Source organism: Canis lupus, chromosome X (assembly GCF_003254725.2).
Source record: "Canis lupus dingo isolate Sandy chromosome X, ASM325472v2, whole genome shotgun sequence".
In the NCBI taxonomy this organism is placed as follows: domain Eukaryota; kingdom Metazoa; phylum Chordata; class Mammalia; order Carnivora; family Canidae; genus Canis; species Canis lupus.
Window position 1 is genome coordinate 82,466,723 of NC_064281.1, and position 22,278 is coordinate 82,489,000.

Genomic DNA, 22,278 nt, shown 5'->3' on the forward strand with positions numbered 1-22,278 from the left:
CTGCCTGTGTCTCTGCCTCTCTCTCTCTCTCTCTGTGACTATCATGAATAAATAAATAAAAAATCTTTAAAAAAAAAAAAAGAATTTGGCTTTAATTGAAAATTCTTTAAAAAGTAATCAAAGAGGGGATCCCTGGGTGGCGCAGCGGTTTGGCGCCTGCCTTTGGCCCAGGGCGCGATCCTGGAGACCCGGGATCGAATCCCACGTCGGGATCCCGGCGCATGGAGCCTGCCTCTCTCTCTGCCTATGTCTCTGCCTCTCTCTCTCTCTCTCTCTCTCTCTGTGTGTGTGTGACTATCATTAAAAAAAAGTAATCAAAGAAATATTATACATGTGTTATATCCTTTTTCAAAGGGAATGCCAGGCCATGATGGGGCCCCAGGACCTCAAGGTATCCCTGGATGCAATGGAACCAAGGTGAGATTTTTTTCAACTTAATCTTAGGCAATATGCTTGATAATAATAGATTTTAAAATTTAAACAAATCAATATGAAGAACATTAGAGATATAGTAGCTTCGTGTCTAAGAGATACATAGAATATGTTCTGAGTTAACACTTTCAATATATTTAAAAGATCAATGATTCTTTAAACATGTAATCAGCTGGGATATGCATTGGATTGAAGGTTATTTATTAAATCCTATTTTGATTTTAGTGTAAAGTAGGATGAAAGTTAAAAGGAATTAGGATGTATATGTTTCAAATATTACATCAGTTGTTAAGAGTAATACTTATGAATGTCATTCATTAGCTTTGCCCTTTCTAAAACTAGGTTCAATGTAAGTTTTCAAAAAGTTATGTTTTTGAAATTTTTTTACCTTGCCTAATAGCTTCTTAAGAAAAATCTTAAAAATCTACTTGTAATACAGGACATTAATTTTTACTATATACTTTAGTATGAAAATGGAAACTTTTCTTCATCAGCAAAAATGATTAATTTAACAGTTCAAAAAAAATAAAACTTTACACATGAAAAATTTTTTCCCAGACCACTTTTCTTGTCTTTCATCAACCCTTTGGATTTATTATAAAGTGATAGCAAGGAAAAAAAGATGAGGAAAATTTACTTTTTTGACTGTTTTTCCTAGCCTCTGTTCTTATTCCTTCACTTTTCTCCTTTTCCTTTCTATTAATGCAATATGTTATTATTTTCTGTATATCCTTTTGGTGTTTTCCATTCAACACATGATATTCTGTGAAACTGTTCACGAAATATCTACAATCCATCTAACTAATGGCATGTGTCAGATTTTATATTAGTATATATATTTAAAATAACTTGAACAAACTATTTTGTATTATGAAGGCTATATATTTCGTGTTAATTATTGTACTATATACTTTATGACAATAAAATTATTTTAACCTCCATTATTTCTCCAGGTCAGTGTGACCCTTGCCAACAACAAGTTTTTTACCTTCGATTTGTGAGGCTTACTTGAGTTCTTCATTTCAGCTGGGGCAGACTTCTAGTGATAGGACCAATGTGGAGTAGTTTGCCTGGAACATTGCGTTTTAATGTGGGCAACATTCTTGTGCCTGTTCTGGTTATTTGTTTATTTATTTGCCAGCATGCCTTAAGCAACAAAAAGACCACTAGCCAAAGTTTTAAATTTGAAGACTAACGTATCCACAATTTGTATAGTATGCCATATGATGGAAGGGATCTTTTTCTTTCTTTTTTGTAAAGCAGCACCTTAGCAGATCTCATGATTAGTTTATGTTTGAAGCCCCCAATTATGTGAGCATCAACTTTTTGAATGGGATTTATTATGTATACTTTCAGATTAAATATTTTTTAAAAAATATTTCTTACTATGTAACTAATAGAATGAGCCCTAGAAATGGAATCAGAATATATGTGTTCTTTTGTTTTCTGTCTTCTAAACCTGATGTACAAGACTATATCCTTTCTCTCTGGGCCTATTTTTTCCATATGTAAAAAGTGATGGAGACAGGAGTACTGGACAAAACAACTCAAAGACACACAGCTGCAATAATCATACTCTTTCAAGCTTCTGACATGGATATCTCTAGGATTACTATGGCATGTAGGTATTAGAAAGGAGGTTGCATTGGGGTTCTTCTGCAGCAATTTTAGCCTTTGTTTTCTAGACCAAATGTCCATATTGGTATTTTACAATAGTGAGTGAGAAAAATTGGGTACCTAGAAAAACATAATGACCTGCAGTTGCTAGAACTATTGCTATTATTGTCCTCTTGGTGATATTAATGGCATTCTTTCTTACCATCTTTTCCTCTTTACAAAAATAATTTGCAATAGTTTACAATAAAAGAAAAACGCAATAGGGCAGTTAAAATAAGAATCTATATAATGCATGGGCCGGAAATTGAGACAAATCATTAATTATGATGATGACCAGGAATCTATGGTGTGATTGCCTCAAAATGAATTTGTCAGAAGAAAATGACTGGGATAGAAGATTTTTTTCTTTATTTCTGATTAGGATTGATGACTAGGGATAAAGGTATCTTAGAAGGCTGAATTGGTATGGGCAGTTGATATTGAAATAATTGGAAAGTGAAGGCTAATGAATTTTTGGCAACCTGGCAAGTTTCAGAATGGCTTTTACAGAAATCTTTTCAATAAGTTATTGTTTGTTGGTATACCTATGCTTTCTTTCTTGTTCTTCCAAACTCTTATTTTTAACTCCTTCTAGGGAGAACGTGGATTTCCAGGCAGTCCTGGTTTTCCTGGTCTAGAGGGTCCTCCGGTAAGTTATACAGTTGGGATTATAATGAATACAGGAATTGACAGAAGAAGCAGAAGTGTAGAAAGTGAACTCAGTGCATTCATGTGGAGCAAAGTAGTACATTTTAAACTAGTAAAGTATAAAAATATTTTTTTTAAAAAAAAGAAGTCAGTAGTATGGCTCTGTGCTGGGTAAAAGCAAGGATTCTATTGTATTTAATATAAATGTCATCTCTAAGTATCCTAAGATACTTTTTACTTAGAATGACCTTACAGTAGTCTATATAATTGACTCCATTTAGAAAGCAGTGTGTTGTTTTGCTCTCACCCCTCTCATATATATAAAATAATCTTTTTCTTTTTAATAATAGGGACCTCCTGGGATCCCAGGTATGAAGGTAAGCATCTCATGCTAGGAAAGTAAACATTTTGAATAAGATATTTGGAAAACTTGCAACTTTGATCAGATAATGTCTCTGAATTCTGCCTTAAAATAGATACTTCCAGAAGTTATGCAGGTACCCACAAGTCTTCCTTAAGTAATCTCCTTTATGCCCATGGCTTTAAGTATCTTCTGTGTGCTGATATGTTTGTAAATATGCATATAAGATTCAAGTTTCTTTTTTCTTTAAAGATTTTATTAGAGAGAGAGAGAGAGAATGAGCAGGGAGTGAGGTAGAAGGAGAAGCAGATTCCCTGCTGAGTAGAGAGCGTAACTTGACTGGGCGATGCTCAATCCCAGGACCCTGAGATCATGACCTGAGCCAAAATCAGATGCTCAACCTACTAAGCCATCAAGATGCTTCTCAAGTTTCTTTTCTAATACTTTCAGTTCCCATTATATTTTGATATAGTTGGCCATCTGATACCTCTAGAAATGCTTTTTTTCCCTGACTTCTGTGACACTACCCTTTCATGATTTTTATTCTATCTGATCACCCAGTCTCCCATACAAGCAGGTATGAGGACACAGTTCTGACCCTTTTTTCTCTTCTATGCCTAGCAGAATTGTTATAGCTCATGGTATTGCTTACTGTCCAGCTACTGAATACCTGTATTTATATCTCTAAAATAGACTTTTCTTCTGAGTTAAATGCATGTATTAAACTGCCTCCCTGACAGCTCTACTCAGATATCTCTGAGGCATTCAGATTAACATGTTCAAAGTTTACCCAGACCCCTAAAAACTTAGAGTTAGCATTTATATTTTCTACCCTTTCACACCTCCTCACTCCATTCTGTCACTAATACTGTGAGTTTTGCTTATAAAATTATCTTAAAATCATCCACTTTCTCCATATCCACTGCCACCACACTAACCATAATGTCTCATCTGGACTATTGTAATAGCTTCTTCTAAATAAGTCTTTTTTTCTTCACTACTATCTCCTCACCTCCCAGCCTGACTTATTCTAGATTAGGTAGCCAAGAATGATCTTTTAAAAACATAATTCTAATTTAATATCACTATTTATAAACTTTCAAGGGCTTCCCACTTCATCTAAGATAAAGTCCACATTCTCTTTCAAGGCCTGTAAGACCTGCATATTTTGGTCCATGCCTACATTTCCAGACTTATCTTTTTTTTTGACCATTTTAACCATTTAATAAAGATAGAGTCACAAGGTTGTGGACCCATCACTGCCTCAGAACTTTCCCATCACCCCATATAGAAAACCCATACCCATTAGTAGTCACTCCCTGTCTCCTCCTTCCTCCAGCCCCTGGAGCCGTGGATCTACTTTCTGCCTCTATGGATTGGCCTACTTTGATATTTCATAGAAGTAGAACCATACAATATGTGACCTTTTGTGTTTGGCTTCTTTCATTGAGCATATTGTTTTAAGGTTCATCCATGGATCGACTTCATTCTTTACTGTTTAAGGTTCATCCACTTCATTCCTTTCTGTGGCTAAAGAATACTCTATTGCATGGATATTCCACATTGTGTTGGTCCAGACTTATCTTTAAACCACTTTTCCTTTGGCTTGCTGATCACACTGGTCTGAATTAAGTTATTTGAATGTACCAAACTCTTCATTTTTTGGATCCTTTGTATATGTTACTTCAACTACCTACTACTCTTTTTTTAAAGATTTTATTTATTTATTCATGAGAAACACAGAGAGAGAGAGGCAGAGACATAGTCAGAGGGAGAAGCAGTATCCCTGCAAGGAGCCTAATGTGGGACTCCATCCCGGGACCTGGGATCATGCCCTGAGCTAAAGGCAGATGCTAAACCACTGAGCTACCCAGGTGTCTCTAACTACTGACTACTCTTAACCCATTTTTACCTGGCTGACTCATTATCTTTTAAATCTCAGCCTGAATGTTGCCTTCAAGGATTGCCTTTTTTGACTACCCAAACTAATTCCTCCACTATTTCTTTTTTTAACTGAAATATATTTGATGTAAAGCATTGTATAAATTTAAGGTATTTAACATGTTACTTTGATATATTTATATATTATGATTGCCATTGTAACAATAATTAGCACCTCTATCATGTCATATAATTATCACTTCTTTTTAGTCTTCCACTATTTCTTTATCATGTACCGTGTTGCTTTTCTCCATAGCTTTTAACAGAACTTTTGTTGTCTTACTTGTTTACATGTTATAATCTGCATTTCAAATCCAGTACATTGTTAGCACAATGAGGACAGAGGCCTTGTTTATCTCCTTCACTGCTGAGTATCCAGAGCCTAACACAGTTCTTGGCAAATAGTAATATTTAATAACTGGTTTTTAATGAATGAGTAATGGAAGGTACCACAGTCTCTTAATAAATTGATTGTAATTCAGTGTATTGTGGCCATTTCCCCATTTCCCTTTAAAAGGTAAATTTATTCATGGTAATTACTGAGCTCTCCTAATCTTTAGGACATTTATATGACAGATTTAATTCTGAGATCATTTTTTATGCGCTTGACTATTTTGTGTGTCATAACTGTAACTTAAAACTTCCACTGATGATTTCTTTCAGGGAGAACCAGGTAGTATAATTATGTCATCACTGCCAGGACCAAAGGGTAATCCAGGATATCCAGGTCCTCCTGGAATACAAGTAAGCATCCAGTGATTTTCTTCTTTACTATATTGATTAAATCAGATCACAGCATCACCTTTTTCCCTTCAGTTTTTTAATACACTCTATTTTAGTTACAGAAATTATTATTTGAAGTTTGATAGACATTGCAGGTACCTCATACCTGAAAATAAAAGCAGTCTGGACCAGGAAGAATTTACAAAGGACTTCTTTGTTCTTTTATCTTTCTATCTAGTTTCCATGGAAATTTTTGTTTTGGGGTTTGGCAGCAGAAATATGCTTCTATATTCTTATTCTTGTGCTATGAGGATTAGTAGGTGGTAGGAGTAGTCATGATAATTGTAAATAGTCTGATTAAAAATAAAAATTGAAGGTCTCCCATTTAAGATATTAGAAGACATCATTTGTAACACTGTTAGTTATGTATAACATATGGATATATTTTGAAGGCTGAGGGAATAAAATTTATGCATGGTGAACATCAGGTATAATCTTAAGAAAAAAAAGTTATGTTAGTCTGTAGATAACATCCCTAGAGACAGCATTATCTGTTGATCAGGTAGTCAATTTCTTTTCTTTTTTTTTTTTTTTGTCAATTTCTTGAAGTTTATATTTCACAAAGATTGATCCCTTTACCAAAAAAAAAAAAAATCAGTACTTTCTAGTATTTGACGACTAAGGTGCAATGTTGGGGAATTTTTTATTAACTACCAACTCATTCCATGCTTGATAACACCCATCCATTTGTTCTTAAGTACTCTTTTTAAAAAGTATTTTATTTTTTTATTCATGAGAGATGCAGAGAGAGAGAGAGAGAGAGAGAGAGAGAGAGAGAGAGGCAGAGACACAGACACAGGCAGAGGGAGAAGCAGGCTCCATGCAAGGAGCCCAAGATGGGACTTGATCCCAGGACTCCAGGATCACCCCCTGGGCCAAAGGCAGGTGCTAAACCGCTGAGCCACCCAGGTGTCCCCTTAAGTACTCTTAATCTTGCCCTTTATCCCTTATAATTTGTTGTTATGTAATATTTGAAAATGCAGCAGAATACATGCAAAATATATGTATGTTTTGAAGCATAACCATCAATTGAACACTTATGGATCCAAAATACCATTTAAGAAGTAGAACATTTCAAATAATTTTGAATCAACTTGGGGTTTCCTTGGCAGTCACATCCTTCTGCATTCTACCAAGATAATAAGTACCATTTTGAGTTTTCTATTGCTTCTTATACTTTTGTTATATATACATGTATCTCTAAACCAGAGTTTTTAATTTTGCTTTTAAAATAACATAACATTTATGTAGTTTTCTACTTAATATATTAAGATACATCCATATTCTTGCATGTGGCTGTAGTTCATTCAGTTTCACTTCTATGTAACATTCCGTTGTGTGAACATACTACATACTACAGTTTGTTTCTCTGATCTCCTATTATTGAATATTTGGTTGTTTTTAATCTTTTAATTACAAAATAATGCAGGATTTATACCTAGATAGAGAATTGCTGGATTTCATTGATGTCAAATTTTCAGCTTTTTAAGATGCCAAATTGGGTGCCAAAATAGTTGCGTCATTTCCTTGTCTGTTGTCCCAGTTATTCTCACTTTCTTCTTTGTCTATACTCTTATTTATTTTAATTTAATTTAATTATTTTTTGTATCTTTTAAAATTAAAGTTTTTATTCTGGTATAATTAACGTACATTATATTAGTTCCAGGTGTACAATATAATGATTTCACAATTCTGTACATTATTCAGTGTTCATCACAATAAGTGCACTCTTGATCCCCTTCACTTATTTCACCCATTTCATCTCTCTCCCCTCTGGCACCACCAGTTTGTTCGCTTTATGTAAGAATCTGTTCTTTTTGTTTGTTTGTTTCCTTAATTTGTTTGTTTTGATTCTTAAATTCCACATATGACTGAAATCCTGTGGTATTTATCTTTGACTTGACTTATTTCACTTAGCACTATTCCCTCTAGATCGATCTGAGTTGCAAATGGCAAGATTTCATTCTTTTTTATGGCTGATATTCCATTGTGGTGTGTGTGTGTGTACACACCACATCTTCTTTATCCATTCGTCTATGGATGGACATGTGAGTTACTTCCATGTCTTGGCTATTATAAATAATGCTACAATAAACACAGGGGTGCATATACCTTTTCAAATTAGTGTTTTCATTTTCTTTGGATAAATACGTAGTTTTTACTTTAGAGAAGCCACTTTTCACTTCTACCATAAAAGCCCCACTAAATGCCCATCTTTATAATTTTATTTTGTAAAACTTCCGTACTATGTATTTGTCCTACATTTGTTACCTACCACTGTAAAACATAAGTTTTCTAAAAGCTGTAGCCATTCTTTTTAGTTAAATTTCTTTATAGTTACTTAATCCTTTTATTCTTATACATTTTAAAATTCTGTTTATAATACTGCAGAATTGTAGAATTGTGTAACCAAATTTGGCAATTGCTTAAGTTAAAATTTCATTCATTTAGTTCTTTGTGTGATATAGTGAGAGGTTTTTTTTTTATCTTTCTCTTCCTTTATAACAGGGCCCAGCTGGTCCCACTGGTTTACCAGGGCCAATTGGTCCCCCAGGACCACCTGGTTTGATGGTAAGCTTGCTTCTATAATTGTATTTTTCTTACTTGAAAAAAATTCAGGAATAGTAATATTATTTCTACTACTTGAAAGTATAATACATTTTCAATGTTTACAATCTATATATTTTTTATTTTTTATTTTTTTAAGATTTATTTATTTATTTTTATGATAGAGAGATGGGGGGCAGAGACACAGGAGGAGGGAGAAGCAGGCCCCATGTCGGGAGCCCGACGCGGGACTCCATCCTGGAACCCCAGGATTACGCCCTAGGCCAAAGGCAGGCGCCAAACCGCTCAGCCACCCAGGGATACCCCCTATATTTTTTATTTTTATTTTTTAAAGATTATTTATTTATTTGACGGGGGAGCACATGTGCACAAGTGGGGTGAGGGGCAGAGGTAGAGGGAGAAGCAGACTCCCTGCTGAGCAGGGAGCCTGACTCCCAGGAGTCCAGTATCCTGACCTGAGCCCAAGGCAGATACTTAATGGAATGAGCCACCCAGGCACCCCTATATCTATTTTTTTATTTACAGTATATTTTACAATGCTATGGTGAACAAAATATGTGCTAAATAATGGCTTCATTTTATAGATGGAGGAGAATGAGGTACACAAAAGGAAAGATTTAAAACAAAATATTGTGTTGGTTATCTCTTGATGTGTCAGTGTTGAAGTTGATCCTGGCCGTTGCATAAAGTCTTTTAAGGCAGTTCTCTAGTCACTTTATGAAACATGTTTCTTCAAACTGCAGTTTTCTGTTTAAGAAGAACAAAAGCAGGTATTCACAACAATATATTGTCTCTCATTTCTAAGGGGCCACCATGTGACAAAACCGTAGGGTTGGTGAGGGTAGTGAATCAATCTGCAATGGGATAAGGATTTTTGTACTTCAGGGAAGAAGCAAAAACTTCTAAAGACTTTGACTGTGTAGCCAGTTCTCTTACTTTACTACTTTTATAGTCACTCATATTTTCTACTGTAATTAAATTCTGAGTATTTTTGCCCCTGAAATACTTAGATTTCATTCAAGTCATGTTTTGGACTTAGAGCTTTGCTATTGCCCTCTTTAAAAAGCAGAAAATTGTACTTCAGTCAAAGTAATTTCTCATGTGCCACTCTATCTCTCATCTACCATATATTTAAGTGACAGTTTTCATTATACCTTTAGAGATTGTACAATTTTGCTTGTGACGATTGGTCCTCTATTCTTGAATGAAGGAAATAACATTTGGTAAATACTAAAAGAATATACCAGAAAAGATCATGATTTCTGCTTTCCTGGAAATATCTACAAGAGGATTAGAAATAGAAAACCCTTTTGTTTAGTCTATTTTAGTTGTAGATGTCCTGCAAAGCATGAGATTCTGGACTATCGCACTTTTTCCTAATTTTGTTGTTATATCAGACTACCCTAGGTGTGTTGTTACATCTTAAATGTCCTCAACTCGTGTGGCTGTATAACTGATTCACTCAGCACTTTGGAATGTTCCTTCAATTAACCCTGATTCAAAATGTGAAGCAAAGTCTTAGAAATGCCACCAGGGTACAATGTGTAAATAAATACATCCATTGAGATCAAAGACTTGATATACTTGTGCAAACAAATGCCTATATAACTTTTCAAGCCTTGAAACACTCTCATACAGAGTCAGGTCACATAAAAATAAAACTGAACTAAAAAAGTAAACACATGTTTTTTAGAGCTAGAGTGTTAATTGCTTTATGATACCTAAATTATTTACCTATAATTCTGATATGAGAAATTTGATGTTTGTTGGGATTAACTCTTGTATTGATTTTTGGTACTGGTGTCACCCCTCTGCCTCTATTCACCCTTGCATTTCTTCCCCTGTCCACTTGTACGCTGTCACAGAAGTCTCCACATTCATCTAGTTTGTTAAAATCAATTCAGATGTGAGAAAAAACCAGGAAAATATTATTTTGAGGGGATTTTTCAGTCCTTGCTTTTTGTGAAACCAAATATTTTTTTGGAAACCGAATAATTTTTAAATAAACTTATTAGTGTATCCCTGTTTCCTTTTCTGTGTCTTCTATTCTTAGGGCCCTCCTGGTCCACCAGGACTTCCAGGACCAAAGGTAATTTTCTTTTTCTTTATATTTTTTATTTGGTGTGACTTCTTTTTGTTAGTGTCAATGAGATTTTAAACTAAAACCTCTCTCTTCAGGGGAATATGGGCTTAAATTTCCAGGGACCCAAAGGTGAAAAGGTGAGTAAAGAAAGAAATTGATTATTCAGCCCTCAGTTTTTTCCTTTCCTCATCATTTGAACTCATATTTTTGGTCCTTGCAACTGACTTAGCTTATATTTTATATTATTGTCTGTGTAAACTATGAAATATTACTTACTTGTTAAATCTTGCAAACAGGGTGAGCAAGGTCTTCAGGGTCCCCCTGGTCCTCCTGGGCAGATCAGTGAACAGAAAAGACCAATTGATGTAGAGTTTCAGAAAGGAGATCAGGTGAGTATATAGAGAGGAAATCAATGAACATTTTGCTAAAAAGTGGCATTCCATTAACATGCACTACAAGCTGGAATATAATTATATGTGAAGGTATTTTTAAAAATAACAAAGATTTGGGCAGCCCTGGTGGCTCAGCAGTTTAGTGCCACCTTCAGCCCAGGGCCGGATTCCGGAAACCCGGAATCGAGTCCCATATCAGGCTCCCTGCATGGAGCCTGCTTCTCCCTCTGCCTGTATCTCTGCCTCTCTCTCTCTATGTCTCTCATGAATAAATAAATAATCTTAAAAAAAATAACAAAGATTTGAGGTAATTAAATTTTTCAAAGAGCCTTATTGAGATATAATTTACATGCCATACAATTCACCCATTTAAAGTATACAATTCCATTTTTTTTTGGTATATTCACAGGGTAGTGAAACCATGACTATAATCTAATTTAAAACATTGTCATCAGCCACCCTCCAAAACCCCATACCTATTTGTTGTCACTCTTCATTTCTCTCCAAACTCTTAGCCTTAGGCAACCACTAATCTAATTTGGCTCTGTAGATTTGTCTACTCTGATCAATTCACATAAGTAGAATCATATGATATATGGTCTTCTGTGTCTGACTTCTTGTACTTAGTTTGTTTTCAGGTTTATCTATATTATAGCATGTATCAGTACTTCATTTCATTTTGTGGCTAAATAATGTTCCCTTGTATGAATATACCACGTATTATTTATCCATTTATCAGTTGATGGATATTTGGATTGTTTGCATTTTTGGCTGTTATGAATAATGCATTCATGTATGAAATTAGGTCATGGTAAGGTCTATTGTCATTGTCCTGATGACCGTCTTCTCTATATTTCACTGATATACAAAGCGAAAGATGGTATTATTCTATAAACCCTTGTCGTGTTTAGAAATAATTATCTGATACCTAGGGTAGATGAGATCATACATATCTTTTATAGCATAGGAGACCACCTTGAGCAAAGTGTGTACATTGTTGTTTCACTGAAATGCTAACTAGAAACTTAAGAATAAAGAACACATTGTACTGAAATTCTACCATCAATATGGATTGGGTCATTTAATTCTCTGCCAAAATGTATGTGTGTTATGTAACCCCTATATCTCCTAGTTTTAGGTATTCTTGCTTTTTTTAACAACATATCATTAAAGACTCCTAACTCGGAAACGAACTAGGGGTGGTGAAAGGGGAGGAGGGCGGGGGGTGGGGGTGACTGCATGACGGGCACTGAGGGGGCACTTGATGGGATGAGCACTGGGTGTTATTCTGTATGTTGGCAAATTGAACACCAATAAAAAATAAATTTATTATAAAAAATAATAATTTCCTTTTAAATGTTGTCTTTTTACTTATCTTAAAACTCAGCTTGTGCATACATTAGAAAATAACTGAAGAAAAGATAGCTCCAAATTTTTTAGCCCAGAAGATTTCAACTTTGAATTAGAAACATCACATCCTATTATCTTTGGTTATCCTGCATGAGTCTATAGTTCAGCTTGTTAACAGCGTCTTTAGCTAGCTCTAGTATTAATGTTGCTTTCCTTTCCCCTACTACTGCATAGGGACTTCCTGGTGACCGAGGGCCTCCTGGACCTCCAGGGATACGTGGTCCTCCAGTAAGTAACCTAAAATTCTTTAGTATCATTTAATGTAAATTGGTATTGATACATAGCACTCCATGAACCAGTGTAAAACTACTTTTGTGTGTGTACAGGGTCCTCCAGGTGGTATGAAAGGTGAGAAGGGTGAACAAGGAGAGCCTGGCAAAAGAGTAAGTGTTATGACTACTAATTTTCTTTGGAAAAGATTTTAAACGTTTGTGAGCGTGCTCGTGTACTTTATTCTTTCCTCTTAAATCCTACTTTCTTTGTCTCAAAATGTAATATCATTTATTTATTATAATATTGAAGTCTGAAATGTATACTTAATAATCCAAGGCAGGAATAAAGCTTGTTATATTCTTTAATCTCATACATCCTAAATAACAAATTTATATTCTTGCAATTATTTGAATCTTACAGGGTAAACCGGGCAAAGATGGAGAGAATGGCCAACCAGGAATTCCAGTGAGTAGATAAAGCTCATCCCCTCACCTAACCCCCCCAAATAGCAACACTTTTATGTGGTGGAGAGAAGCAGGATGGCAAACAGGCTCGGGGTTGGAAATAGTTACTATAAATGGAAGTGATACTATCTCTTTTGAATATGAATTTAAAATTTCTTTGTTAAAAAAATGAAGTTCAGACCTTAAGTCCGATTTATTGAGATACAACTTGTATACAGTAAAATGGACCATTTTCAATGTAAAGTTCTATGTTTTGACAAACACTTACAGTTGTAAAACCAGCTTTAAGGGCAGCCCGGGTGGCTCAGCAGTTTAGTGCTGCCTACAGCCCAGGGTGTGATCCTGGAGACCCCGGATCAAGTCCCAGGTCAGGCTCCATGCAGGGAGCCTGTGTCTCTGTTTCTCTCTCCCTCTCTCTCTCTCTCTCTCTCTCTCCTGTCTCTCATGAATAAATAAATCTTTAAAAAAAACAGCTTTAAAATAAAAAGTTCCATCACCCTCAAAAGTTCCCCCAGTGTTCTTTTGTATTTATTTTCTTCCCTCCCTACCATCCAAAGCCCTTGGCAACAATTGATCTGTTCTCCATCCCTATGATATTCCCTATTCTAGAATGTCATTTAAATGGAGTAATATTGTATATAGTTTTTTGATTCAGGATTCTTTCACATAGCATAATAATATTATGCTACTATAATAAATTGATAGTTCATTTCCTTTATTGCTGAGTAGTATTTGATTATAGAGATGTACCAAGATTTGTTTATACATTTATCCACTGGAGGATATTTTGGTTGTTTCTGATTTGGGCCATTATGAATAAAACTGCTTAAAACATTCACATACAATATTTTGTGTGAACATACATTTTTAAGATTGATTGATTGATGATAGAGAGAAAGAGAGAGAGAGGCAGAGACACAGGAGGAGGGAGAAGCAGGCTCCATGCTGGGAGCCTGATGTGGGACTTGATCCCGGGACTCCAGGATTGCACCTTGGGCCAAAGGCAGGCGCCAAACTGCTGAGCCACCCAGGGATCCCTGAACATACATTTTTAAATAAAAGTTATGACAGATCATTCTAATTACTACAAAATAAAGAGGAAAATAAAAACCTGCAAGGCTAGGAATATTATTCCAGGCAGACTCAGTAACAAGAGTATGCACAGAGATGTTAAAAGAGGTTTTCAAGGCCAGAAAATTTGATGAAATTTTGGAGACCATTTTGAAGGGATAATTCTTAACAAAACTGGAATTTGGAAGTAATAAAATCAGATAAATTGGTTTCCAGGTGATTTTGCTAAATAGGCAGTCCTCAATTTGTAAACTCTAGAATCACAAATTAATTTAACATTAAATAGTTTAAGGGGAGGTAAATTCAGGGCATTAGTTCCTGGCTTTTGGGGGAACAGTTGGTCTTTGTTTCATGATTTAGGCAGCTGTGATGGTCAATAATTTCCTCTGAGTGTTTTTGACAGATATCTTCAGTGGAAAGACTGTTCTTTGTTTTCACTGGGAGAACTCAAGTCAGGTCAAATAAAGATAGTCACCAGACAGGTCAAATAATGACAACTGTTTGGGAATGGGTCTTTGAGAAAGCTCCAGCCCAGTTCTATCCCTTCCATTTGCTGTGAGTCTGCTGATTTTCACCTTGATTGTGAGCTGTTGGGTTTTCAAGGATACCATAGAGCTGAGGAAGGGTGATAGGACTAAAGCAAGTTAAAATGCTACTAAGTTCTGTGTTCTTATCAAGATTCAGTCATTTTCTTTTCCCCAACAAATACTTCCTGGATTGCTACAACTCTTTGATTAATTTCTAGTGTTCTAAAAAAGTTGACTCTGACCATTTTTGCCAATGTTCTTTGTCGCTTTTATGGAGGTGAGGATGTTTGGACTTCCTTACTCCACCATTTTTGCTGATGTCACCCTAATCTCTATGTTTTAAAGGGTTTACCTGGTGATCCTGGTTACCCTGGTGAACCAGGAAGGGATGGAGAAAAGGTAAGAATTTTAATACTTTGAAGTGACTGGTTTTATTCTAAACATAATCCTTTTCTCTCCCAAGGTTGAGCTCTAAATTAAAAAATTCTAAATAACTAGCTTTTGTATTCAAAGCATACATTCTTTATTCATCTTTTGGTGTTGCTCCTTTTTCTTTTGTACCGGTTCCTCTAAATTTTCATTCATTGTCCTAAATCACAATCCATGTGGTGGAAATACATGAAGAATTGTTTAACTTTAGCATTTCAATTGTGAAAAGTTGGTGCTTTTATTTTGAGCATGTATCGGCAAGACTTTTATTCTCCAGAAAGTGGTTTCAGCACTATTTTAGTGAGGTCCTCATACTAAAAAGGCTTGTACCTGTGAATTTAGGATGTCTCCACTAAAAATTTCCATTCTCTGTGCAATTATTGTCTGAAAGGCTGTGGCTAATTTTTTGTCAATTTTTTTTTCATTTGGCTATACAGCCTGACTGGAAGTCACTTATTTAGTTATCTATTTTAAAAGTGACTTTGAAAGAATGTATGAAGCACACATTTCCCTTATTTATAGCAGAGCACAAAATATCCGGTTTTCCAATCTCTGTGGTCTTTAATTGCTTTATATGAAAACCAATACTGAAAAGCTTTGTTTTGCAGGCAGGGAGGAAAAGGTGTTGCAAACCTGAATGTACCCAGAGGGTGTATATTTTAATGATGGCTTATTTCTAAATTAGATCCAACTTCAAGCTTGGACTAAGTGACACAGCTAGAATTAAGGAAGATAATAAATACTCAAAGAGTAGGACTTTTTTTCAAGTAGTAAATAAAGTGATAGGACTGAATAACTCTTTAAAGTAAAAGAAGCTTTTAGATAGATGAAAAGTTCCTATGAACAAGTCTAGAACAAGAACTGAGGGCTGAGAGAAACATCTATCCTTAGGTCTTGGCCAGTAGAATAACAGTTGCATACTGTGTTTTTCATGCTGTTGTAGTTACTGGTTAAGAGTAACAGTTTTTGTCTCTGAATTTGTCTTTCATTGGTTTCTGAGAGCTCTCAAAAGCAATTATAATTAATTAGCTGTTCCTGATTATAGTTAAGTCCATCAGCTCTAAAATATCTGCCACTAACGTAAATAACACTAAATTTATGCCCTCGACAAGTTTTATGAAAAAAAAATATGGCTACAAGTTAAAAATATAATGGTTTTCACTGATTCTAGTGGTGCCAATTTTTTTATTCAGTATCTTCTTTATAGAGTATTCATAATTTACTAGAAAATAAGAATCTTTAAATCAAAGGATGTTGCATCTAGAAATACCTTAGAAGTCTGGTCTATATAGAAGGCAGATAAGTTAATTGATTTGATCAAAATCATATAGCTAGTAAATCTAAGACAACATCACGGGTTTCCTAGACTTATTTCAGTACTGTCTCATTACCTTGAGTTGAATTTCTCTTTGAGATATTTTATTATCGATTCCTTGGTCTTCACGAAAGTTATATTATGTTTTAAGGAAATGGATATTTTGGTGTAGTTTTTACTAATCTACTTTACACTTTTATTAAACAGGGCCAAAAAGGTGACATTGGCTCAACTGGGCCTCCTGGACTTGTAAGTTTTTATTTTAGTCTTCATTTATCAAATGTATGGATGTATTTTTATTTTTGTGCCTTGATATACTCTGTTCCTTTTCCTCATAGAATACAAAATTCCAAGTCATTAATTAGTAACTTTTACTGGCTTAAAAGCCTACATCTAAAAACTTCAGTAATGTTGACTTCAAAGTCTTTTTATTGTTCTTCCTATTACTTCTCCATAGTAAAGATCCAAAATTGTGGCATTGGGTTGTTTTGCATCATGAATGCCAAATTATTTCTCAAGTAACCAGCAGGTGGTGCAAGTGTTGCTTATAAAGTTTCAATAAAAGAAATTTTGGGAGCTAAGGATTGGCCCTGCAGAGCTCTGGAAAGATGGATTTGGTCTCAATAGATTTTTCCAATTGTAATTGTCTGATTCATACCTCTTTCTTCCCTGGGTATGTGCTTTTAGGGGCTCTTAATCAAATGTTGGAAACTGTTCTATGAAAGAATAATTAGGAGGTTTGCAGATTTTGTCATGTTTGCATTCACCATGAAATTTAGGTCAAATATATTTCCAGTGTTAATAAGAATAAAATATTATTGCTACATTTTGTCATATTTTTGGTTGAAATTTGGTAAGACTCTTGGTTCTATACTGCATTGAATCTACAAAGATGCAAATGTCATAAAGTCTGTATGTTCAGACATTTGAGTAACATTAATTCTTTCTGTCCATAGTCTCAGGTATTGATACTTAGTAATTAACAGATCTAATGAGGATATACTTAGAGACCTTATTTAATTTTTACTCACTTTCATTTTAAAATCAAATACTAGATCTCTAAGAAATAGTTTCTTTATAAAATGAGATAATAACATTTTGATAACTATCAGAAGTGGAAATTTTGAGAGTGCAGTCCTATCCAGCAGCCTCACTATCCCTTTTGAACTATATCTCCATTCTAGGTCCCACAACTTCCAGTCTCCTTTTGTCTGAATATTTCTTATATCCAATAGAGCCTGGATGAAACATTGCACTTTTCCAGTAGGTGTTGCTTTGTACTTCAGTCCAACAGGCTCTTAAATCTAAAGCTTAATTATCATTATAGCTCTATGAGATTAATTTCTTTATATTTCAATTATTTAATATGAACGTCTTTAGGCACTAAGATTCTAAGAAGACCAAGAGAAAAGGAATAAGTTAGTTGATTCTAATCAATAAAGCCCTCCTGAAAGTGATGAGTTTGTTTCATTTTGTTTTCGAGGAAGAAAGAAGTATAGGTTGATAAAGGGAAAGATTGGAAGAAGGCATTATAGATATCTGAAATGGCATATTCAGAGCAGAAGATACATGTGCAAGATACATGAAGCGGTTAGAATCAGACAGACCTCACTCTCCTAAAAATTCACTGCTAGAAATAACAGGAGGTGAAATAGGTGAGAGAGGTATTGGAAGTGAGACGAGATTTGACAAAGTCCAGGGTGAAAAGTAGCATCAGACATAGTAAGAAGTAGTGAGCAATTTTGAGTCCTTAAATAGGATAGCTAACACAAAGAAATTGATTTTTGGGGAAGTATATCCTAGCAGTAGATTTGGATTTAAGGGGAGAAGCTCAGAGGTGCTTCTGCTAGTCCAAGTGTGAGATGGAGATAGTAGCTGTGGCAACAGGAAAGAAGGAAGCAAATTAGAGAGACATTTTCAGTAAAGAATTATCAGGCTTATGTATTTGGAATGAATTGAATGTGGTAAGAGACATCAAAAATAATTCTAGCTCTGTAAGCCTGGGGCTCAGGAGGGTGGTAATATTATTACTAGTATTAAATAGTTTATAATCAGTTGAAGGATAGGAGTGATACAGAATGTGACTCATAATCTGTGAAGCAGTCTTAATGATTTTGCATTTGAGAGCTTTGTGAAAATGATGGCACTGTAATTGTATGTAGCCGCTAGGTTATTTTTAGGAGAACAGGGCTTTTCCTCTTTGAGTTCATTTATTTTTTTCTTTCATAATAAAGGTAATTCCTAGGCCTGGGACCGGTGTAACTGTAGGAGAGAAAGGAAACATGGGGTTACCTGGCTTGCCTGGAGAAAAAGGAGAGCGAGGATTTCCTGGAATACAGGGTCCACCTGGCCTTCCTGGACCTCCAGGTAAAGGAGACTGTACTTAATGTTCTTGTGTTTATGGCATCTTTACTAATCCACATGTCCAGTATTATCACTAGTTCCAGGATGAGCATGGCAGTAGAGGACATGAGTATTTTTTAGTTGACAGAAACTTCTCAAATCTTATATAGATTTTCTCACCAAACTTCTCATTTCTACTTTTTAAAAAAAGCCTAGTCATTTCTACCTTTTGTTACTAATAAAGTGCAATGTTTCTGTGATTCAAAAATTAATCATTAAGTTTTTCACGCTGCTATGGAAAGGGATGCTATTCTAATGCCTATTTTTATAAGATTTACTGTATTAAAATAGTAAATGGCGCTATTCACTTAAAAATCCAGAAATATCTACTTAAAAATCCCCATAGTGATTTTGCTTTGTAATAAAATTTGAGGGCTCAGGAGTGAGCATTATATCATTCCCTTGTTGAAGATACACAACATAGTAGAGCATTTCTGTTTTGGCCATGGACTAAGTACTACTCTTGTCTAGCATGTTTATTTGAATGTTTTCTAAAAAGAAGTGATGGTATGGATTTATGTAAAATATGAAAAGGCATCTAGCATAGCACCTGGCAAACATACATGTTTAATAAATTATTGTTCCTTACCCTTCAAAAATGTGACTTATGAATTATTAACATGATAAGTGACACTCAGTGATCCCCCCAAGGGGAAATAATAAATGTGGGTTTCATTTCATTCTAAGTATACACTTTGAATTTCTAATTTCAAGATAGTACACTAAACACCTACTATGTTTAGAAAATTCAGATAAGAAATTCTCCCAAGATGCAGCAAAAAAGTTATAGAATTAGATCATATGAAAGAAAAATTAAGAGACATAAAGGATAAACCTAGAAGTTCCAAAATTTACCGTGGAAGATTTCAAGAAGGAAAGAATGGGACAACAGGCAATATTTGTGAAATTAATGACTGAGAACGTCTGTTTATTGAAAGAAAACATGAGTCCCTATGAAATGGTATATGAATTACCAAGCAAGAATAAAATAATGATAATACACAAATACATAATGACATATTGTAGGGACATTTTAGAATTTAAGGATAAAAAGAAAGTTTTAAAAACTCTCTGAGGGAAAAGGCAGATTACCTACAAAGCAGTGAGAGTCAGAAGAATATAATGGAGAATTTTCAAAGTGATAAAGCAAAGTAACTATGAATTTGGGATTCTGTATTACATCAAACTGTCATCCTAGTATGAAGATGTAATGCTTAGAAAGTTGACTACCTCCAGGACTTCTCTGAAATAGTTACTGGAGGGTTTAGGCTAAGAAGGGAATGAATTCAGGATGAACCTGGGGGTGGGAATTGGTAAACTGCAAGAACCAACAGTTGGGAAAGGTATTTCGTGGAACTATAATTATATGCATTATTGCTATAGGATGTAGGAATGCAGAGAGAAGAGAGGGGAGTCAATGTAAGTTTTTTTGTCTTATTAGAGAGAATACTAATACTATTAACCTTATGTTTTTAGAAAAATAGAAGTTTAAGTACATAGGTTAGAATTTAGGTAATAACCACTAGAGAAGAATATAAATAAAATACATGACTTACACATCCTTTGAAAGAAAGAAAATGACCAAAAATCTTGATCTCCATCATATGAGTTAGAATTGGGACAAAACAGACACAGATAAACTTTGGTAAATAGAAAAATAAAATATAAGATGACAAGAAAAAGTCAAAAACAAATCAGTAACTCCCCAAAAATGTGAAAGGACTAAGTACTGATTAAAAGATAAAAACTAAAATAAAATTGAAATAAAAATATATACTGTGCGTAATAGGCCTATTTAAAGTAAAAGGACGGGGCACCTTAGTTGGTTAAGCATCTGCCTTAGGCTCAGGTCATGATTCCAGGACCCTGGAATTAGAATTGAGCCCAGCATTGGGCTCTCTGCTCAGTGGGGAGCCTACTTCTTCCTATCCTGCACCTCCTGCTTGTGTTCTCTCTGTCAAATAAATAAGTAAAAAATTTTTAAAAAGTAAAAGAACATAAAAAATTTTTTAATAAAGCAGTTGAAAGATATTAGGCAAATGCTATCTAAGAGATAGCTGATTTAACACTTCTAATATGAAATAGAATTCAATTCAAGAAATATATTAAAAAGGAGACATTTCATAAAGACATTTCATTTGGACAGATATAGATAAATTATGCCACAATGGTGTAAAAGTCATGAGACTTCATACATCTAAAAATACAGCTTTGAATGAATAGAGTGAAAACTGATAAACTGCAAGTGACAAATTGGTAAATCCTTAACATATTAAGGAAATAAAAAACAAATCAGGATATAAATGATTTGAGCAGCACAATCAAGCTGTGTATGTGGGAGAAAGAAAAGCTTTGTGCAGCAGAGAATATGCGTTCTTTTCAAACTTAAATGAAACATTTACAAAAATTGACTCTATTAGATCAGAAAAAATATTTTTTAAATATTTTTTCTTTTTATTTTTTAATTTATTTTTTATTGGTGTTCAATTTGCCAACATATAGAATAACACCCAGTGCTCATCCCGTCAAGTGCCCACCTCAGTGCCCGTCACTCAGTCACCCCACCCTCCACCCACCTCCCCTTCCATCACCCCTAGTTCGTTTCCCAGAGTTAGGAGTCTCTCATGTTCTGTCTCCCTTTCTGATATTTCCCACTCATTTTTTCTCCTTTCCCCTTTATTCCCTTTCACTATTTTTTATATTCCCCAAATGAATGAGACCATATAATGTTTGTCCTTCTCTGATTGACTTATTTCACTCAGCATATTTTATTTTTTTAAAAAAGATTTATTTATTGTTAAGAGAGAGCACGTGCAAGTTGGGGAGGGGCATAAGGAAAATCTTTGAGCAGATTCCAACTGACTTACCACTGATCATGAGCCTGGTGTGTAGCTGGATCCTATGACCCATTAGATCACAACCTGAGTTGAAACCAAGTGTTGGATGCTTAAACAACTGAGCCACTGAAATGCCCCCTCTCTTAAAATTTTTTTTTTAAATTATATGCAGGCCATGCTCTGTGACCATAGTGATATGAAGTTAGAAATTAACAACAGAAGGCCCCAAATATCTTTACATTTGTATATTAACATAGACATGTGTAAACAACTCTAGAGGTAAGGAAGAACAGAAATGGAAATGACTGAATGCTAAGCAACCTTATATCAAAACTTATTAAACATAGCGAAAGTGGTACCCTTAATTTTTTTTAATTTATTTTTTATTGGTGTTCAATTTACTAACATACAGACTAACCCCCAGTGCCCGTCACCCATTCACTCCCACCCCCCGCCCTTCTCCCCTTCCACCACCCCTAGTTCGTTTCCCAGAGTTAGCAGTCTTTACGTTCTGTCTCCCTTTCTGATATTTCCCACACATTTCTTCTCCCTTCCCTTATATTCCCTTTCACTATTATTTATATTCCCCAAGGTACCCTTAATTTATCACAAAATTAAAGATACTAAAATAAATGAGCTAATTTGAAAAAATAATAACTGAAATAAGCATAAACAAAATAGAAGGAGAAACTTGATAAAGGTAAAAATAAGAATAAAATATGATCAAGAGGAAAGCAAGAGAAGG

At 34.8% G+C, this 22,278-nt stretch overlaps 1 protein-coding gene across 3 annotated transcripts in view; it reads left to right on the plus strand.

Annotated features, from left to right (window-relative positions):
* The window catches only part of COL4A5 (collagen type IV alpha 5 chain), a 266,238-nt gene that overhangs the window by 146,388 nt on the left and 97,572 nt on the right, over positions 1 to 22,278 (plus strand). For all 3 annotated transcript variants that reach the window (XM_049107518.1, XM_025431466.3, XM_049107517.1), the window contains exons 6-19: positions 355 to 417; positions 2,684 to 2,737; positions 3,087 to 3,113; positions 5,702 to 5,782; positions 8,330 to 8,392; positions 10,443 to 10,478; positions 10,568 to 10,609; positions 10,769 to 10,861; positions 12,449 to 12,502; positions 12,601 to 12,657; positions 12,908 to 12,952; positions 14,895 to 14,948; positions 16,501 to 16,542; positions 18,528 to 18,660. In XM_049107518.1, the coding sequence (XP_048963475.1) occupies positions 355 to 417; positions 2,684 to 2,737; positions 3,087 to 3,113; positions 5,702 to 5,782; positions 8,330 to 8,392; positions 10,443 to 10,478; positions 10,568 to 10,609; positions 10,769 to 10,861; positions 12,449 to 12,502; positions 12,601 to 12,657; positions 12,908 to 12,952; positions 14,895 to 14,948; positions 16,501 to 16,542; positions 18,528 to 18,660 (844 nt within the window). The remainder of the gene's footprint in view (positions 1 to 354; positions 418 to 2,683; positions 2,738 to 3,086; positions 3,114 to 5,701; positions 5,783 to 8,329; positions 8,393 to 10,442; positions 10,479 to 10,567; positions 10,610 to 10,768; positions 10,862 to 12,448; positions 12,503 to 12,600; positions 12,658 to 12,907; positions 12,953 to 14,894; positions 14,949 to 16,500; positions 16,543 to 18,527; positions 18,661 to 22,278) is intronic.